This window comes from Bombus flavifrons, chromosome 11 (genome assembly GCF_040668555.2).
Source record: "Bombus flavifrons isolate JBK064 chromosome 11, iyBomFlav1_principal, whole genome shotgun sequence".
Classification (NCBI taxonomy): Eukaryota; Metazoa; Arthropoda; class Insecta; order Hymenoptera; family Apidae; genus Bombus; species Bombus flavifrons.
Window position 1 is genome coordinate 11,174,105 of NC_138452.1, and position 20,328 is coordinate 11,194,432.

The 20,328-nt window shown below is 39.8% G+C and overlaps 1 protein-coding gene and 1 long non-coding RNA gene across 3 annotated transcripts in view; one reads left to right on the forward strand and one right to left on the reverse strand.

The window, feature by feature from the left end:
- The window catches only part of cwo (transcription factor cwo), a 38,869-nt gene that overhangs the window by 12,598 nt on the left and 5,943 nt on the right, over nucleotides 1-20,328 (forward strand). The window contains exon 3 of one of the 2 annotated variants that reach the window (XM_069123541.1): nucleotides 11,197-11,326. The exons of the other annotated variant lie outside the window; for it this stretch is intronic. Within the exon in view, the coding sequence (XP_068979642.1) occupies nucleotides 11,197-11,326 (130 nt within the window). The remainder of the gene's footprint in view (nucleotides 1-11,196; nucleotides 11,327-20,328) is intronic. 2 annotated transcript variants of the gene reach the window in all.
- Nucleotides 4,632-6,336, reverse strand: LOC138184992 (uncharacterized). Its single transcript, XR_011174490.1, has 3 exons — nucleotides 6,225-6,336; nucleotides 4,836-5,158; nucleotides 4,632-4,764 (listed from the first exon to the last, which is right to left on the reverse strand). It is a non-coding gene; the product is annotated as an uncharacterized LOC138184992 (long non-coding RNA).

A 20,328-nucleotide genomic window follows, 5' to 3' on the forward strand; every position in this document is an offset into this window, starting at 1 on the left:
GCAGTTGTTTACGCAATTCGCTACGAATTATATACTTTGTACGTGCCGCTATATTGGACGCGAGGTTAATCAACGATATTGTCGCGATACCACGAACATCGGCTGAACGTTTCATTTTCAAGGGTTTCTCGGAATCGAAACGATCGTCCGATATCCGTTCGTTCGCGAGAAGGAAAAGGGAGCGAGCAGCTGTTTCGCGATATTTACGAGATTCTTTTATCTTTGTATCGAGAAATCCGATTAGTACGGTCTTTTTCGATCTTGCCCTCGTCCCTGGCTCGTTTCCATCGGTATGCCTGAAGCCTGATCGTTTATGTAGATAGCAGTCTCGAAGAACTAGGCCTAGCTTCGTGTCGTTCAATCGTAAATCGATTTTGCGCTCCAATAGAAACAGGCGAACGACTTCGACTCGATCGAAAGGTTGTCTCGTGCTTGATAATTGATAATTAAGCGTATCAAGGCTAGACGACGCGACGCATGCTCGATGCGAGACGATAGTTGGTAAAAAATTCAAAGACCGAGAAATCTTCATCGTTGTTCTCGCGACGGTTTTCCTTTACAATCTAAACGTTCAACTCTGTCACGTGTTGCTCTGCATGCCTGGTCGGATGATCCCATCGCAAGAACTTGTTGTCATCGTCGCACTTTCCTTTTAAGGTGTCTGCGTGCGTCGTCGACTGAAAATTCCTTCGATATTGGTCGCCTTGTGAAAAATCACGGCTCGTGTTCTTCGATAAAACTACCTGCGACGTAACGATGTTTCCTCGTTTACGGCTTAAAAAAGAAATTCGTTTTCCTTCTTCCTACCAAGAAGCTTTTCCTACGATAGGCACGTACCGTAGAACGCCTGCAGAAGAACGTCCGCATCAGAGATAAAACTATCGCATACGTTGGTCGCTAAAAGAAAACTGATTCATTTCCTTTTCCGAGTAATTATGCCGCGTCCGACGTTACGTTGCACAACGCTACGTAGTACGGTTTATCATAGCTAAAAGAGAAACGAGCCGTTAAAGAGAGAAAGAAGGCAAGAAAAATGTAGGAATAAAGGAGCGTGGACGGTTCGTATCTACGTTAGAGTGCCACGTAGAGAATGTGTGCAGTGTGCAACGTGCGAATCACGAGTTAGAAACCGAGTCGAATCGGTTGGTAGTTGCATCAGCGGGCGGAGCGTCACGTAGAATTTTTCTTTTTCGACTACTCGTTACGTACACGTGCGCGTGCATGCGACGTCGTGTACATTTATGCATCGTGACTTTCTACTTACGAGCGGGGCCATTCGTACAAGTATCAGGGCACGTAACGCGCGCAATCCGATCGATTATATGGTTCACACGTGGCCGATAAGGAAGTCTCAGTTTAAATGTCCTATCGTCGTTGTCCGACCTTGCGATTATAATTGAGCACCACGTGGGGAAAGTACGATAACTTCATCTTTTCTTCAGTTTGTGTCGCCTAAGTGATTAAAAAGAAGCATTTTACGAGATATTACCGTCGACTAAAAATACCCCGTTACTTACTTCGCTTTCACAACAACGCGACAACGAGTAGCTGTTAAAGATTATGCGTACGTCGATAATTAATAAATGTACCAAATGATTATTAATAAATATGCAACGAGCGAAACCAGCCACGTTAGAACCTTTCGATAGAATTCGTAACAGAATCTTCTGGACAAGTTTAGTGTGCCACTCGATATTATCCTACGATACGAAGGAACGACAGAGTCACGACGTGCATGCGTGCGCGAAATGTTCATTGCTATTCACGTGTCGTCCGATCGACACTGTCGGCCATCCTCGTCGATTGTCGACACACGTACTTTAGCGTTATAACGTTAATACGGATAGTACGATGGAACGTTCTGGTCTCCCCTGAAATCGCACGTTCGTTCTTTCTAATCGATTAGCTCAGATGATTCATTACTCTATTGGAAGAAATTGTAACGAGTACACGGAGAGTCTCGCTGAATTAAATCCGCGCGAGTATCGTCTACATCAGGACAGTTCTTTTTCTTACTAAATTGCATAAATAACGAAATCGCATTTCGTTTGCAGCAATTACAAATAACGCTTACAAATAACGATGGTACGACAATATCGGAATAAAATTTGCACGGTATAAAATTTTACGCGCAATGATCTTCAGGCATTAACAAAGTTGGCAGATGTCTTAGGTTAAAATTGATTGGTTTAAAAAGCAATGTGATCCGCTTGACTTTTTGTAGCTGGATATGTACGTTACTGCAGTGTTACAGTAAAAACGACACGATTTCGAGAACACGTTTTTCAAGTTGTCGCTGCGAGGAAATCCGAGTTATCGCAATAAGGAAATTCTTTAAGTTTAGGGTTCTTAGAATAGATTAAAATAACGTGTATGTTCCAGTGTAATTATCTGCATTTTTAGAGAAATATTTTAACCTTTGGTAGGATCTTGTACCGATCTTGTATCGATCTGCTAATCGATAAAAATTACGTCGCTTCTTACACAAAACGATACTAAAAAAAAAAAAAAAAAAGCGATACTAGGACCGTGATATCTATTTTCTTGAAATTAATATTCCGCAGTCTGTTTATTAGCTTGTATTCGGAAATTCGACGATCGCCAAATGATAATACACGTCGATAAAGTTTAAAAGAAAATCGTAGTTCCGGAAATTTCTAAGTTTCTAATTCGTTCTTTGCAAATAAGGCAGATTTATTCGTGGTTACGTGATTCCTATGCTAGTCGTGGGAGTCGCGAACGAGAATGATAAACAGACCGAAGAAACGTTCAGCGTTGCAGCGATCGACTGATAAAAATGCTGCAGATTTATTTGCTGTTTTCTACGTGGTTATGAACGCTGCCCACTTTACGCACGTGCGTGAGTCGATTCGTGGTTTATGATATAACGTGAAAGTGAATGGCGTTAATGACTACGCTTCGATTGGCAGAAAGGTCACGGAAGGTCGTTGAATAATTTTGGACGATGTTTTACTTTATCGATTTCGCGTTATAAAATAAATAAATGTATCATGCGTATGTAAAGATTTACATTTAAAGGTTCCGATGCAAAAATATCGCATAAATCTCCGAGACACGTGCAACAAGATTCTTAGTTCTCTGTCGAAAGCGTAGTTTCTCATTCAGCAACCTGCGTGTGCGAGAAAACCGTGACGTTACGTGAAATTTTGACTAAGGAGAATTCGTGAAACGCCGATTTCCGCCCGATCTTACGCCAAAGTCGAGTACGCAGTTTTAGCGTTTAAAATGGATTTTCATTTTGTCATTGCAAAGAATAACTCGAGATAAGCGGTAAGTTATTAATCTCTTAGCTGTGTAGTAGCCGACTAGATGTCAAATTCCAAACTACTCGGTTCGAAGAGATACGAGCGAAAGATAATAAATTATTCTCTGTGTCCACTATTTTGAATTTTGTCGTTTGTTGAAAATATAGTACGAGAGCTTTGCCAAATTTATGAATTTATCTGTACGCAAATTGTAACAGATATTTTGTAATTTGGAATATTCGGAGGAAAATTTCGACGATTGATGTCACTTCTTGTGGCTTCGACAAATATTATTCTTGGCTACTTTCTTTGTAGAAAATAATTGTTACGGATTCCGAGATAGAACAAGCGAGATCATGTGTATAATTAAGATGTCAAGAACAGAAATCATGGTTATTTATGCATTGAAATGCAATACTTATTTACATTTTAACGCGTTATATAATTTTGTACGGTCTGTTTGATTGTCGAAAGTATAGTTACGCTACAGATTATATGTATAATTATCACAGAAAACTTGAATAGTTTGGCAGAAATAATAGCTTCGAGTTCACAAATTTCTATACAGTAGTAATCGATTTACAAATTTACATATTTAACATCGCGTTTTATCTCAATAGGGCTCGCATCGATCGAAAGCTTGATCGATACGTCATACGCGTCCAGTGATAACGTATTTTAAATCTTACGTTCTTAAAAAATATGAATCGTTTGACGATGACAACTGAACTCGATTGTGACTCATTCTCCTTGTAAACTTAAAGAAACGTTCTCTTCTTCCAAACGATAATGAAACTTTAACGAAATAACCCCTGGTGGGGAATAGGGAGAGAGATGGGAAAAAATCATCGTCGTCGTCCACTAATTTTCAGCGAAATTTCTAAATTGCAGCATTAGAGGGCGAATAATTCGGATACGTGGATAAAATGTCGAAAATCGCAATGAATCGTGAGCATATAAAATAAGTAAACAGGTCGTCTTCTGACTGAGCGGCTGACGCACGTGCACGAGTCAGCCAATGCTGTGGGTGCAACCATATGTGAAAGTGACAGCACGCACGGACAGAGCCAAGCAAGGTGGTGGGCAGTAAGGTCGACGAAGGACGTCGTGAACCGCAGGTACAGTTGGCGGTCTTTCGTGCTTGGATTTCGAGCCAATTAAAATCCAGATCGTAATTAAGGTCATGCGTGATTTCGACGGTTGTTTAGAAATGTCCGCATTAACCAGACTCCAACCGCGTAGCCCCGTTATTACGAGGACGCTAATCGAAACGAAAACGAAAGAGCTGACTCGAACATTTGCTCGTTGAATACGTTTTATAAATATAAGACGATTTAATAAATAATCAAAGTTGTTTGTTGATACGCGCATTCTCCATTACTTTATTTAAACAGCTTCGATCGAATTTTTTTGTCGTATGTATAGATTATAAAATTTAGACGAAAATCCATACGAACATCCATTTGTTTTTTCAAGATCGAAAACGTGTTAGCCACAACTAGAAGAATGTAACTCGCAATGTTTATTTCGATATCCGTGAAGTTTGTTTTATCCATGCGAAACACTCACCAGCATTCCATTTTCTTAAGACAAACAAGGAAGCGTGTCCGTTGGTGCGTCGTGTCGGTACGAGGTTGCATCCTCTCGACCTCCTTTTTTGGACTTCCTTTTCTGTTTGGCCCGATTACCCACACAGTAGGACAATCGAAAACGGTTCGCGTGCATGAACGTGTTACGTCACGAGTAGAGTTTGCTGCACGCCGAGCGGAGAGTTCGCGGATATTCTTGTGCCGATGGGCGGATCCGTGTAATTGCAGCCGCTATTAATGGAGAGTAACTCGAAGTCTCGTTACGAAATCACAGCTCCGTCCATCCTGCGCTTTCGCGCGCACCTGATGAATGCCACCGTAATTCGTCGGATGCCAGAAAGAAAAAAAAAAAAAGGAATTCTCGTCGCACGTGTGGCGCACGGGCAACGGAACCCAGATAGAATTCACGGATACCAACGTTTTGCAACTGTCGTTGGACTTTTAATGTAAGCTAATCATTGCGCAATCTCGCAACACGTGAACTGTGCCAGTTCGAAACGAGCACGGCCACGAAAACGGCGATGGATTAATAAATTATCGTGGTTTGAGGCGCAAACAATTTTTGGCCTCTACGTATATATACGATATATCGGTGAAAAGTTTGACCGAGTCAAAGCGTCGTAATCCTTAGCGTGCAATAAACTAATTCTGACCTAGAAACCTCGTTCAAACGAAAGAATAGTAAAACATTATTGCTGGCAGAAATGAAAGATAAGAGTAGCGATAAATATCATTAATAAATCTATCGGAATATATATACAATATATATAAAATATTGTATTTTATTTTGCTCTCGTAATTTGTAAATAATATTGAAAGTGATACCAAACTGTTAAGTAGCAATGCGTTCGTCGAATTTGAAATGACGGTACTACGAATGTTAGGTTAGCTTTGGCACTGATTCAGTCTGGAAATGTTGTCCCACCGGGCGGAGGAAATTAATTTTGCTAATTGTGCCTTTCTGATTCAGCCGACTTACGATAGAGATGAAAAACGAACCGCGAGGGATATTCGCGATATTTTTGGTTCCTGTGATTCATATTTCGATATTAATATCAGGTCGTGTTACACTTTCGAAGTTTGGAAACTTGAAATTACTATATTTCGCAAGTTCTACGATTTAATTATCTTTTGCCAGGAACGCTCCTATGAAATTGGGTCGAATTCTTCGCTTAACTGCCTTGAAAATTACTCCATCAATCCCTTCGTACGCGGGACGTATCTACGATCGAACGTAGTTTCGCGTAAAAAATGGAAATTTGAACGAGTTATTAAGCGTTAACAATTTCATCGAGTGTCCAAGTAAAAATTCCGAACTTTCCATTTGGAGATCAACGTGGTTACACGGACAGTTCTGGCGTTTACTCACGAAAGCGTGCACACGACGAAGAGGTGCGTGCAGGAATGGATGTACAGGTGTGCGTCGACGAACAGTGTGCAAGCGGTGCAAAAAATAAAGAAGAAGAAAGGGGGAGCTGGAGTCACATGTCGGAAAATGTCAACCACGTGCAGATACACGAGGTTTCTCGCCTGTAACACGTTCAACGTGCTCGTGCTCGTGCAAGAAACGATGCAGAAAATTGTTTCAGATAATTTACTTGCGTGTTACATCATTTACATCTCAGCGAAGCGTGTGGAGAAAAATAGATACCGTGTAACGAACCGCTTGCTTGTCGATGAAGCCAAGGACGCTGTTTTGTTGTCTTTTTTTTTTTTTTTTTTTTTTTGTCGAAAAACACGTAATCGGTATCGAACTGCGAGAGAGTTTAGCTTGTTCACATACGTGTTTCTGCCGAGTACACTCTATCCTGATTAACATTTTTATTATGATGGCATTCTTAATTTAACGCTAGTGTTATTGACCTATGTGCGCGTTTAAAAATACGGTACATAGATAATTATATTTACAGTGGTACGATGAAAATAAATAGGTATACATAAATACCTTAGATAAATAACAGCTATATCTTGTTTTAGCATAGCGTTGCGAACGCTTTCGACCTAACGATATTTAAATCTTGTTAGAGGATAAAGCCGATTCTTCAATTGTCCTTTAATTGTTTTAATCGATAATAAAATCAGCGATAGAAATTTAGAACAGATTCGATCGCAAAAGTTTCCAGCCAATTCTAAGTACGTTTCTATGCACGTTAATCATAATCACCTGCAATGGTTTAAATTTTCGACATCGTCGAGTGGTCAAAATCCACTATTACGCGTCGCATCATTATCGTCATTACATTTCGGTGTTGCAGCTACGTAAATAGATTGTTCGCAAATTGACAGCAAATGTCAAAGCACGAAAGTAATATCATTAGTGGTTAAAGCGTTGCTAAGCATTACATAGACAACGGTACGTGGCTGTACGATAATCACTCGACAATAATGCGTTCCTTTCATTACACAAATTATACGCGACGCGATTAGCCATGAAATTTCTCTATCGTGAATTCTGTTTCGGAGCTGCGCGACCAATAAGAATAAAGAAACTTAATTTTATCGATTGGTGTATGTATAATTACATATCGATGTTCAAACATTGGTTTAACGTTTTTTCTAATGACAGATGACATTGAATTAAATCATTTTTATCCACACGGTACGAATAATCGTTCGTATAATAAATTCTGAACGTAATTTGGTTAATATACTTCGTTAACCGATATCTTCCATCGTCGTGACGCTTCATTAATATTTTACCAAATAATCCTTCGTGTAATGAATTCGCAAATAAACCGGAATCCGCTTTGGAAAAAAATTAAGAAAAATAGAAATTTTGTATAATATTGCCATCGCTATGTTAATTGCGCTAAACAAGGTTATTAAATCTAATACGGAATTCTTATGCGAAATATTTTTACCGTTAACGCGAAACGCAGAGAAAAAAGATGTGACTGTTTTTCTTTCTCCTTGATCGCAAGAATCTCGCGTCTATTTAACTCGCCGTACGTGTTACGTGATCGACCTAATGTTTAACACGAGCCGAGAAAGAGTGGGCACGTGTCGCGTCGACGGAATTTTATGTACAATTCCGCTACGAGGATATTGTCTTTATATAGCGCATAGCCTTCGGCGTAAAATGATTCTTAGTACGCATTTTAGATTTATAATCTGGAAAAACAAAAAAAGAAAAAAAGAAGAAAGAAGAAAAAAGACCAACAGGGAAACTCGCTTGACTACGAGAAATTATTACCCAAATAGGTAATTTATTTACTCAGACATTCTGATGCTAATATACTTTTATCTTGTTTTCGATCTTACCTTACGAAACAGATAAATGTTCCTAGAAATTTGCACTTTTAAGAAGAACAAACAAAATCTTACGTTCTTACCAGCGCAGTATATGCGATGTAAGAAGGTACATCGTTCTACTTGCACTTGCCCGCGAGGCAACGATATTTTGTTTATTGTAGCCTAGCAAGGCTCGTACCTCAGCTGGTACTACGTATTGAGTCATTCCAGACACACAGCTTTAATTATGTGTGCATAGTAATTAGCTAGTGCAACCGTTTGTGTATTCAACTATTCGCTATGGCGTAAGCTTAATTTGGAACGTCAGCCGTCACGCTTTGCAGTCGTTCGAAAAATACCGTTTACGTCTTAACAAAGGCATTATTGCATAACAAATTCTTCTTGCACAATGCTTGTATCAAGTAAATAATATTAATGAATTGACAAGTTACGAGTTGTAGGTTGTAGGGATTTTCTTTTTTTATAATCCAAAACTTCAGTGTTGAGCATAGAAAATTTTAATTCTCTGATTAGAGATTACCAAGTTTCTTGGAATTTATTAATTCCTTTGTTTTTAGGTGCTTCTTAGAAACGTTTTCTTTCATCGTCAGACATTTTACCGCGATGCAGGAAAATTTATCAATACCGATAACTCGTAAAATTTCACTATGAATATCGCTTGAATTATATGCAAGAAAGTTAATCGTTTGGTACCGTTCAAAAATTCGAAACCGTTCGAAGTTTCCACGTAATTAATTATTCTTACCGTATTGGTACATAGCACAGTTGCATTTGCGATGTAAAAGGAAAACAGGAGCTAGCACGTTTTTATTCGGTCTCACCGCATTGTAATCGTTTCCTCGTCGATGACTGGTAAACGAGCTGTGACGGAAACCATTAGACGTTTGCCCGCTGAAAATCACGATTTCTTGCATCTATGTTGTGTGTGTATAGCGTGATTTAATTTGCGCGTAGTTATTCTACAAATTATCAAGTATCAAGCAAGTAATCGTCTTATCGGACAATTTTTCAATTAAAAATATTTGTACGACATTGAAGCGTACAATGGTGAATGAGATGGAAGAGAATGCTCTATGAATAACTTCGAAGAGAATATTTGCTGAATAGTCCATCTATTAATATCATCTAGCTGTTTCGGTACGTACAACGTTTCCTTCTGATAATGGGTCATAGTTTGAAGGAAATTCCAAAATTAACCGATTATATCGGCTATTTTTATAGATGAATTATGGTGGAATTTTTTAAAGGAAATTCTGTAGAAAAAGTTGTATCTTCAAAAACTGTTTAACATCGATCAACATCTGTATAGTACAACTTGTAACAGCCTGTGTAATATAACTTTACCAAAAGAGTAAGAAACACGGGTAACTTCAAATATCTTAACACATCTTGAAAAAATGAAAAATACTAGACAAAACGTTTTAATTAAGTTCTATTACGTTTTATTAAAGTACCAACAAATTTTGTCATCCGTTTCAGATATTCGTCGTCTATGTATGTATTACTTATTCATCGGCAATCTGACCGATCCTATACCTAGCGATTGACTCTGTTAATTCGTTGGAAAGCTACGTTTTGCCCTACATTAGCGAGGATGATTCTCTTTAGACCTTATTGTATCGTTGTGATTCAATGCTCTTTGAACGCGACGGATCGCAAATATCTGAGAACCTTTAAGCTGTTCCTCAATATTTATGTCGATGGGAAAACGGGGGTATCGTTAAGGCTGTCGTAGCGTTCGGTCAGCTGCACGGTGAACCGGTGTCAGCTGCAACTTTTACGCGGTACGACATTGCTGGTGTTATCAATAATGCGCGGATACTCGTGCCTTTTCCGTCGACTCTATTTACAGCAAGAAATCTATAACGGGGCAGAGGACGTGGACGTGTCGGGTTATTGACTGAAACGTTCGCTCCGTAGTTCGAAACGTTACGTAAAGCGTGCGCCTACAGCTGCGGCCGAGCTGGATGGACGACGATCATTTCCGCCTAGAGAAATTCTGCGAGTAACGCGCCGATCGATGAACACGTGCTCGACATCTGGTAACTCGTCCGCATCGCGGAACTTCGTTCCATTTACCCATTGATTCTTCAAACTCGTTCGGATTAATCGACTCGTTCGAATTCGAGCTACTCGAAGCAAGTAACGACTCGATTAATGAGAACGAGAATAGAAACTTCGCGATGGATATTTCAAGACAAGTAAATAACAGGTTCGTATAGGTTTGTCAAAATGTTTCAATTTACTGGAACCTTGAAGTTACTCGCGATTTATTATACATGTACGTTCTTGTCTATTATATGTATCTATCGTATACATTTTTATAAATTAGAATTTCTAACATACGCCGAAACGTCTACTTCTTGTACATTACGAAGCGTATAATTCAGGCATGAGACTTCCAAGAATCTGTTTTTTATTATTTAGTAAAATATCTGACAAACGATCTCCGCGAATCGTGAAAATGATAAATTTCTTATAATTCCAACGATCCCTAGAAGTCGTAAAGTACTGTCCGGTAATAAATCAGAAAGTCGTGGTTCGAGGAGGAATTCGCATATATTTGCGCGTCGAGTAATCGTAATCGAGAAAATCAGTTTTATGACCATGCGTTTTGTTAGCTTGTACGGTCCTGGTGATCCGTGTTTTTCAACATTTTACAACGATCCATTTCTGGCTGGATCTCGAGCAGCATTTTTCGAGAGTTTTACGAACCTTCGACGTTTCTACTAAAACTCGCACGAATGTGAAAGCGACGAGAGTTATTCGAACACGACATCCTTTCTGCTGTCGCTGTGCCATTGTTCACGGAACTGTCGCGGGAAATTTCTTTTCGTCGGAGCACCATGCGTCACGGTGCAATCGCGACAGGAATTCACGATCTTTACGTGACTGCCGTTACGAAATTCCAAGGATCGAATTTTGAAATCGTTTCACCTTATATCTCGCCCATTAGGGACTAAGCGTTAAAACAACCCGTAAAAGTTGTGTAAACGTAATATTATCGACGTAATATTATTAGCGATATACGAGCAATAAAGAGAGCGAACTAGACTCTGGTATAAATGGATGCTATGTTTTCTTTGCAGTCTGGATGCTAGATCTTGCAAGGACGAGATATACAGGATGGGAATAGGCGCTGGGTATTGCGAAGGAAACTTGAACTTTGCTACAGCCTCCGAGGATGACGAGGTTTATACCAAGAAGAAGGTTTCTAGGGTGAGTCGTTTTGTCTTCTCTTTGTATCATTCACCGTATCACTTTTGTTTTCTTCGTAAGATTCGGAAGAAATCGAAAGAAAGAGACTATGCTAGCTAGCAGTTTAGGACTGTAGTAACCGCGATACGTATCAATCTTCGCAAGTTCGTATACGGTACAGGGACCGGAAAGGCCGCGGTAAGATCCGTCGCTCGAGGAACCGGTATTTAGGCCAGCATAGAGAAAGGTTTTCCGTGTTTTCGAATCGACTGGTGATGCAACAGCTGGTTGCCGCCGATGACGGTCACGTTTCTCGAAAACGAGGGTTGCGACATCGCGTCTGGGCGAAATTGGTTTCAGCATGGCGTTGTATACCTTGGCCAAACTTATAAAAGCCTTTCTTATTTATTATAAAATCCGTATCGAATTTCGTCTTTCGATAAATTTTGGTTCGCGCGTTTCCATCGATTCGTCGTCGATTATTCATTCAAACTGTGGTTCAGGTTACGATTCTGTTATATTAACGAGCAATACGTGCCAGAAAACGTGGCCCCTCGAGGCGCATATCGCGTCTCGAGGAATGCACCTGTTAAAGTCGTTGACGAATTATTCGGATCGCTGGCATCGCCACGTTGTTTGGCAGTATAGCTTGATTTTACGAGCTTGGCCAGGTGTGGCGGATTCTGCACTCGGGAGTTTCCATTACATAGGTTCGCCAGACGATATAGGTAGGGCTCTTTCATGAATATTTTATATGGGCGATTAACCATCACGTTAGAATTATGACATTGATATTCGTGGCTTTTTTAAATTGATCGAACTTACGCGAGACGAAGTAAAATTAATATTTATGCGTCTTAGAATACGTTAACGGTTTGCTCTTTTTACAATTCATATGTTTTATGTATAATCTTTTGAAACGTATCGCCGAGAAAAATGTACTTTTAGAATTTAAGGAAGCTGGTAATTGCACGTAAGAAACGTGTTATTCGACTCTATCAGCGAGTAACGCAAGAATAAAAAAAGCGTCGAATGTTGCGTATCCTTCTACTTTTTGCGCTTTTTACTTTTCTTTACGAGCGTTACGAAGCTTCGACCACATAAATTCTATTTTCGCATGATATATCGTATCGTAGCAATAAACACAAATAGACACGAAACGAATTGATTCCAGGAAAACAGCTTGTCGCTGGTTTAAGTACGTTCGCTAAACAGGTATTAGCTCGAAGAAGCTTCGGTCACGCGCGTTCCAATTTACCTAGAAAAACAAAAGTACTGCTTAACCGATTGCGTGATATGTATCGGAGAATATAAAACCTTAGGTAGTGGCGTGGCATTTTATCTCGATAAAAATGGCCCGATAAAACGTGACGATGATCGAAGATTCGCAAGAAGGGAGGTCGGCTTGTTCTGAATTAATATTTACACGCAACGGGCATGCGACACGCTCGTGAAACGATATCCTGTTCATTCTGTAATTGCATCGGATCACGTGCAACGAGCACGTTCGAATCTCTGGCGTCGTGTCTGGCGTGAAACGTGGGGAATGCCAGTTTTGGCAGGGGCTGGCTCGACGATTAGAGCAACGTGGCGCGGATATTAGTCGCGTTGCATCGCGTCGCGTCGCGTCGCGTCGCGTCGCGTCGTATCGCGTTGCGTCGAGACATCCAGCATCGTTCAAGGCAGCTTGCACAATTGCTTTTGCGTGCGTCCGCTGCACTTGCGTCGTTGCAGATTCACGCACGGGTAATTCTAATTCACGTGTTACTAGCTTCGAAGGAACCGACCACGTTCTCTCGTTCTCGTCGATGTCTGTCGGCGACGATCGATTCAGTTGTGGTTTGAACCGAGGGGTGGGTCGAACCAAAGAGGCTGTAATGGCAAAGATCGTAAAGTAAAAATGAACGTAGCACGATGGCAGTCAAATGAACGGAGTCTTCAAAACGCTTGGTTCAATCGTAATAACGACGTTTTTCGTTAGGCTTCTTAAAAGTCTTGAAAACGATATATCACGCACAGTGTGTTGAATGCTCGCATTGACAGTAACGTGTCATCTCTCGATCGGTCGTGCCACTTTTACGTAAGTCCACAGTTCACGATACACGTTCCGATCAGACGTGCACGAACAACAACGTTGTATAGTCATTAATGAAAGCGCTTTAATCGTTTGCGAAAGGCGACGCAATCTTACTGTTGATTACAACTACGACTGATAATTAGCAGGGATCCCGTTTATTTTCGTAAAGTTCCCCATGGTGATGTCATCCGTGGCGTAACGATCATTCCGATTACATTTATCATTGTAAACGTTTCGTTCTAAGTGGAAGATGCCAATCGAGGCACAAACGTCGAAGGGCTCGTAACAAACAACCTCTGACGAGTTTTACGACACTTTGGATAAAATAACGCGCGAAGACAGCAAGGGAAGCGTACACGAGTTACATCTGCTATTTTACAAATGTTCTATAAATTTGATTTCGGTTTAAAACTCTGTCGAAACTCTCGAACTTGCCGAAAGTGGAACACCGAATGCGTTCGTAATGATTCGTGCATACACACACACATACGTATATGTAAGAATTAGTACGAAATATATTCCAAAAAGTTGGAGGTATTTATAGAATGTGTTATTTTTAGAACGTGTCTGAAATTGGAGGATAAATTTCTGTGCTTCGGTACTGGTTTCGTAATTTCTATGCTTCCTAGATCCATTATCGGTTCTCGTTCAGGAAGTGACCGTTGAGCGTGACGAAGCATCTGCTCGCGATCACGTAAACCAAACGACCGATCACGCGGATTCGCGATGCAAACGAATGCCTTCTCTCAGCGATTATAGCGAGCGTGTAACTGGGAATTCACGGCGAAAGAAATGCGGCTTTCGGTGTTCACGCTCGTACAGCTAATCGATACAAAAGTTGGGAATTTCAAGTGGCCTGCTTTCATCGCTAGGTCGCTTTATGGTAATTCGCGGATTACATTAGAATTTCAAGAACGCCCGAGGGATTCAGTGACCCCCTAATTTTCACGCGCAACAACTTTCCAATTCCTCGTCATGTCCGAACGTCCGTACGATCGCTTCTCCAGACACACGACATCCTTTTTCGAACAAATCGAAATTACGAGAGAAATTGTCGTCGAGACGCGATGAAAGCATCTTCCCCGGGAAATTCGCACAGTAAAGTTCGTATTTTATCTTACCGTAGCGACGACGAGTGACCGTGACGATGTCCATCGCGCTTTCTTTTGTCTCTTCGCTCGATGCAAAGTCGATTTAGCGACCAGATGATTCTAAGCGGTTGATTTCGATCGCGATACGTTTATTACGAACTTTGATTTGGACTAAGTTTCCGTTAAAATCGGACGGCCAGTTGCGAAAGTGTCGATCGGATTGGTAACGTAAGCTCACGCTTATTTTCGTGAAGACACGAGGACTTAAAAATAATTTATTTCGCGACCCGCTCGAAACGACGACGTCTCGCCTATCCTTGACTCGATTCTAAGGATCGGCGCAGAGTCGAGAGTCTCTCTCTCTCTCTCTCTCTCTCTCTCCCTCTCTGTCTCTCTATATCTTCGAAATCATCGCGACTGCCAATTCAGGTTGTCAAATCGAAGCTAAGGTGAAAATCTCCGGCTCTTTATCTTGTGTTACGCAATCACCTTCGTTTTCGTATCGTTATATAATCTCGATCGATTTCGAGAGGATCGGTGGTTGAAAACATCGGACGCCTGCGAAGTCAAGCATTTTCTTTTTTTAGTAAAGATTCTGTAATCTCGAAAGTTTGTTCTCGTACTTTAGTCGTATGTCGTGATAATACCTGTTTCGATGAGAGCTTACGGCTGATATTACGAAGAAATCGTAGAGCGAAGCGAAGATACGACATTTGAAAAATTGTAATTCGTTTAAACTGATTTGAGAATAATCGATCTACGTATAAAACGTTATGCGTCTGTTGGAGAAATTTTGTTCCGTTTGTTACAACTTGCTGAGTGAATATCGATGTTCGTAATTTTGTTAATCGATGCTTCTCGCGAAACGTTATGGTAATTTTGATGAGCGTTCAGTTTAAATAAATATTCGGAAGTTTGTTAAAATTAGAAAACAACCGATCGATAAAAACGTAGAAATATATAAAGCTCGAGTTATTAAAACTATTCTCTAAAGCGTATTTTTAAAGAAGTGACGATGCGAGTAAAAATGGGGTGCAAAAAGGGAACTGCGGTTTGGTTTGACAAGTTGAATTTATCAACGTTACCTACCCAATTTTCCATGAGAACGGTATACGAAAATATTCGATATTTTGTGTTTCTTTCCTCTTGAATTTCTTACGACGCTATCAGTGATACTTTGTGACCTGTTTTTGACATGTTTCGTACTCAGATTAAGTTGCTGCTTGATTAACATCTCGATTAAACCAGGTTGCCAGATAAACTCTCTTGTAATAAACACGACGATTGTTCTACATTACAGATATCAAGGTATTCAGATACTTTTGCTCGAAAAATTCAATCGACATTTTTTTCTACACAAATTACAGCGACGAGAGGATTAATCCGTTTCCATCGTGCTCCACTTATTTTGATATTACCATGCGTTTTCCATTACTTGTTACCGATCGAATATTATGTTACTATATTGCGAATCGAATAATTCTAAGAGTTTGTTTTTGCCTATTATACGTTTTTGCGTGTATCAGTCGTTGCATACGTATCGAATCACCCGGAGAACGATACAAGTGATAAGTTAAAAAATAGGCAGGGTGTTTCTTAATCCCCTACTCCAGTAAATGGTAATTTTCCATAACAGTCTTCTATGCAATAATTTCCCACGTGCTCGATTGCCGTCGCTCAAACGAACACGTTATATAAGGAAATCGACGTTTACGACTTTCACAGATTTTTATTTACATCTTAATCACTGTCATACAAACATTTAATTATGATTAATGCGTATAATTGTTTAAATAAATCCGTCGCTACGATAATTTTATCGTATTTAATTATCTTATCGTTTCTTGCAATTATCCAGAATTTAATATTGATGAAGTAAAAATACCTATTCGTTTTTAATTTTCGCGGATATCTCATAATTAATGACTTCTTCTTCCTTTTTTTTTTTTTTTTTTAGCTGTGTCATTCCTCTAGCAAACGATGCTTAAATATAAATAATTAGATAGATATAGTCTTACATAGATATAGATACAAATAAATTATTTCTTAATGAACTAACACTCGATGGAATTGATTATCTTATCCGTTTCGTTATTTAGGATTAAATACGATGGAATCGAGAATCGAATCGTAACCTTCGGAATGGTTTGGTGAATGCAAGGTTCTTCGATGAATTTCCCAGAAGTATGGTTTATACGCGGTCGTTTTTTCTTCTGAGCGATGCACGACGTGTCGCGGATGTGCTCGATGGCACGAACGTGATTTTCACACCACCGTAACGTTTCACGCGGGGAAATACCTGACCGGATTCTCGGTCATGGCTTCGGCAGTGAGTCAGGGTCTCGATACAGCTTCTACGTCATCGGGTGTTACCACGGGCCAATGACGATCCCCAAGCGCGTACTCTGCTCGCGATTAAACCGTCTAAGATTAGGCGATGCTTCTTCGGGTTTGCTTTTTATAGTGTTCACTCGTCGAGCAAGAAGAATATTTCAAACATACTGTTCACACGCTACAAGATAAATATTTGCTACGAGTATACGTACCCTTTTTTCCTTTCGCGTTTTTTTTTTCATTTTTTCATCGACACCTATTTTTTGGATAACCAAGAAAAAAGTCGAAGTTTGCCATAAGTTTTTATACCGTCTGGAGTATTGGCATTCCATCGTTCGTATGGAATCAACATACGTACAATAAAATCAACGTTTGCTCACTAATTCAATTTTCGTACTTTCGAAACGATCGACGTTTTATCGTCTGTTTAAAGTGTAAACGATCGGAAAGTCAAATAATTTTCTGCGTATGTAATGAACCTTGGCCACGCGAATGCACGCGAGAAAGAAATGAAATACACGTTTCACGTAAATTATTATTAAGTTACGCTGTTCTTAATCTCTTTCTTCCTAATTTTCGTGACTTTTATCTTGTTTTCTTTTTTCAATCAAATTGATATTATTCAAATATCGTAAGTATTGGTACTTGCCAAACGCGCAATATTAACAACATATTGGTTTTTGCAATAACAGTTTATGGCGGAGTAACAACGATTAATCTGTTTAATTAAAAGCTATTTAACTGACGTAGTTATCAGATATATGTACTTACGCTTTTCTTTACTCAACCACATTTTCTTACCTAACCGTTCCTGTTCTATGTCTTTCACGCGAACAACAAGCAGTAGCGGTCTCTCGGTAGATGTTCCGTTTCCTTGTCTGTTTTGCACGTGACAATCGAGATAATGCGAGTCACGCGCCTCTGCAGGTTTTCTGAAACTTCGTAGAGTAGCGTAGAGTAAGTACGTTTGTCGCGCTTCGAAGAAAACCTGTTCGTAACGTCGCATGAAAAAGCCTCTAGCTTGTCTCTTTATGCAGATCGTATTTTCATTCTCGTGCTTCGAAATGATTAGTTGTTTGTGAAACGGAGTAACATGGCCAGAAAATCGTTTTGACCCTCGTTGGGCGCTCGAGGAAAAACGCTCACGAAGCGATGATTATCAGTAGCGACCCAAATAATAATATCACTGGCGTAGAAACGACGTGCGCGAACTTATTCGTGTTCCATAAGAGCAGCGACCTTTCTTATGTCGTTCAAGTTACAAACGTTGTGACACAAATTTTATAGAATTCGCGTGTCACCGTTAAAAAAATGTCCAGAGTTACAAAGTACCCCGCTTTCGCTCAACGCTTTAAGTTTAGAACGTACTTTTCTTTTAGTCTCGTTCAGTTTGATAGCGAGATGAATTTAGATTAGAAAAATTGAATTTTACGATATTCGATATTTAACAGTAACTTTTCATTTCGAATTTCCATGTACGAGTTAAAATTCTCGCCTATTTAAAAACTTTCGTTTGTACGTTGTTCGCGATAGAGAATTTTCAAATTTACTTACCTCTACTTACTTATTGTATAGAGGTTATTACCTCTTACTTTCTAACCTTACATATTCCGCTCTTTTCGTTCAGCGATACTTTTAACGTTCCGTCATTTTTAAAATCGTTTCTAGAGACAATATTTACTTCCTAATGTATTAGATGCAGTTATTTGACTTTAACGAGCATTTAAATTTACATTCGAAACGTTTCCATAAGTTATGTTTAAAGTTCCTAACATCGAACATTGACTGCTATTATTTCTTAAAATAGAATGGTACGACTGAATAAAACGATCGCACAGACCGTGTCGCTCGACTGTTACGGATCATATAATGGTTATAGACTGAACTGGACTCGGTTATAAGCGAGATCCCTGTAAAACTAACCTTAGGTATCGTGTAATTTCATAGTTTCGCGCTAAACATAGCTGACTGAATTGAAAGGTCGCGAAATTGTATCGGAATAGAACGACAAACGAATTTTATAGCCGAGCTGAATACAATCTTCCTTCGATTCAACTTACATGCACAGACAGATAACTGTTATCTCTTCTCTTCGTTGCACCGTTGCACGTGTTGCACGTTGCGTGTCACTGATTCGTCTCGCACGTGATGCCATCTAGTCACCGATTAGTTAAATTCCCCATATTTCAACAGAATTGTCTATTTCGGCAACTACTGACTTTCCTACTTATTGAGAAACAACGATTATACGCTTCGTCCCTCCCCCGTTCCTTCGCATTTTTAATTCTTTGTCTCTGTCTTTTGTCTTTGCAATCGAAATACGAATTTCAAAGACAAAGAAGAGGTACCTTTTTCGAGCGAAATAAACACTCTGATAATAACATTTGTATTCTTCGAATATGCCAGTTATGCCACATAATGGTTAAATAACTCATCGCAATATATCCATAATGGAAATGTAACTGTATAGAAGTACGGGCTAGTGAATCATTCGACGATATCGCTTGTTTGCCTTAACCGTATGAAATACTCACTTGTTATTTTGTCTCCGGCGAATGAAACGCACGACCGACGTGAAATTGTCGATCTTGTTACGAAATGGCTGGTTGTTCCCTATGTTTTTCGCCTGTACTGCCCCCCTGCTATTCCTTATCGAGATACAAAAGGGGGAATTCGTATTTTCTTGTCACGTGTTTCGTTGGAGTTTGATTACGAACAAACGGATCGTCACGAGGGCTTGACGTAGACGTAACGATTGCTATGAGCTTTCTGCGAATGAGACGCAAGTGCGTCGTTATGGGATATCGTCTTGGACTTCGCGCGGTGCCATTAAACGAAGTCGATAACTGAGCTTTCTCGATAACCGATCGGAGGTTAATCATACTCCAGTGGACCGGCGCGATGCAGATTCGATTCTGGAAAATAGTGCCTCTTGGTTTGGACTTTAGTACAACCTCTATCGCGTTTCTTTACCAGCGTAAAAATCTATCAATACCATGATTCTTTATTTCGCGAACGTGTTTCCGTTTATAGCTAATACATCGTTCACATGGGATATAAAGAAGGCACTATGATTCCTGCGAACGTTGCGTTTTTGCAGAATTTATAGCCGCATTGACTGATATTAATAAACGATTGGAGTACATGATATTAGTCAGGATACTATCGCAATATATGATTGGAATAGCAGTGTGTGTCGTTCGAAGTCGAACCAACGACTAACGTTTCTTTTACTCCTGGGAAATCATAATAATTTATGTTCGTAACAAAAATAATACGTAGCCAGTTGCGTCAGGGTTGCTAAAAACAGCACGTGTCCATTCACAAGGTGTTGCTCGTAATCAGTCTTGCACGTTTGTCCTCGTAAATGTATTTTTCGCAGTCAACGTGATCATTCGTCCACCCGAGACATTAGGTATGCGATATTCTAGAATTAGACGACTTATGCGAAAAGGAATGCTTCATATGCATTGAGAGTGACGAGTAAGTAACATTTCCGTGAGAAGCTATGTATTTGTTCG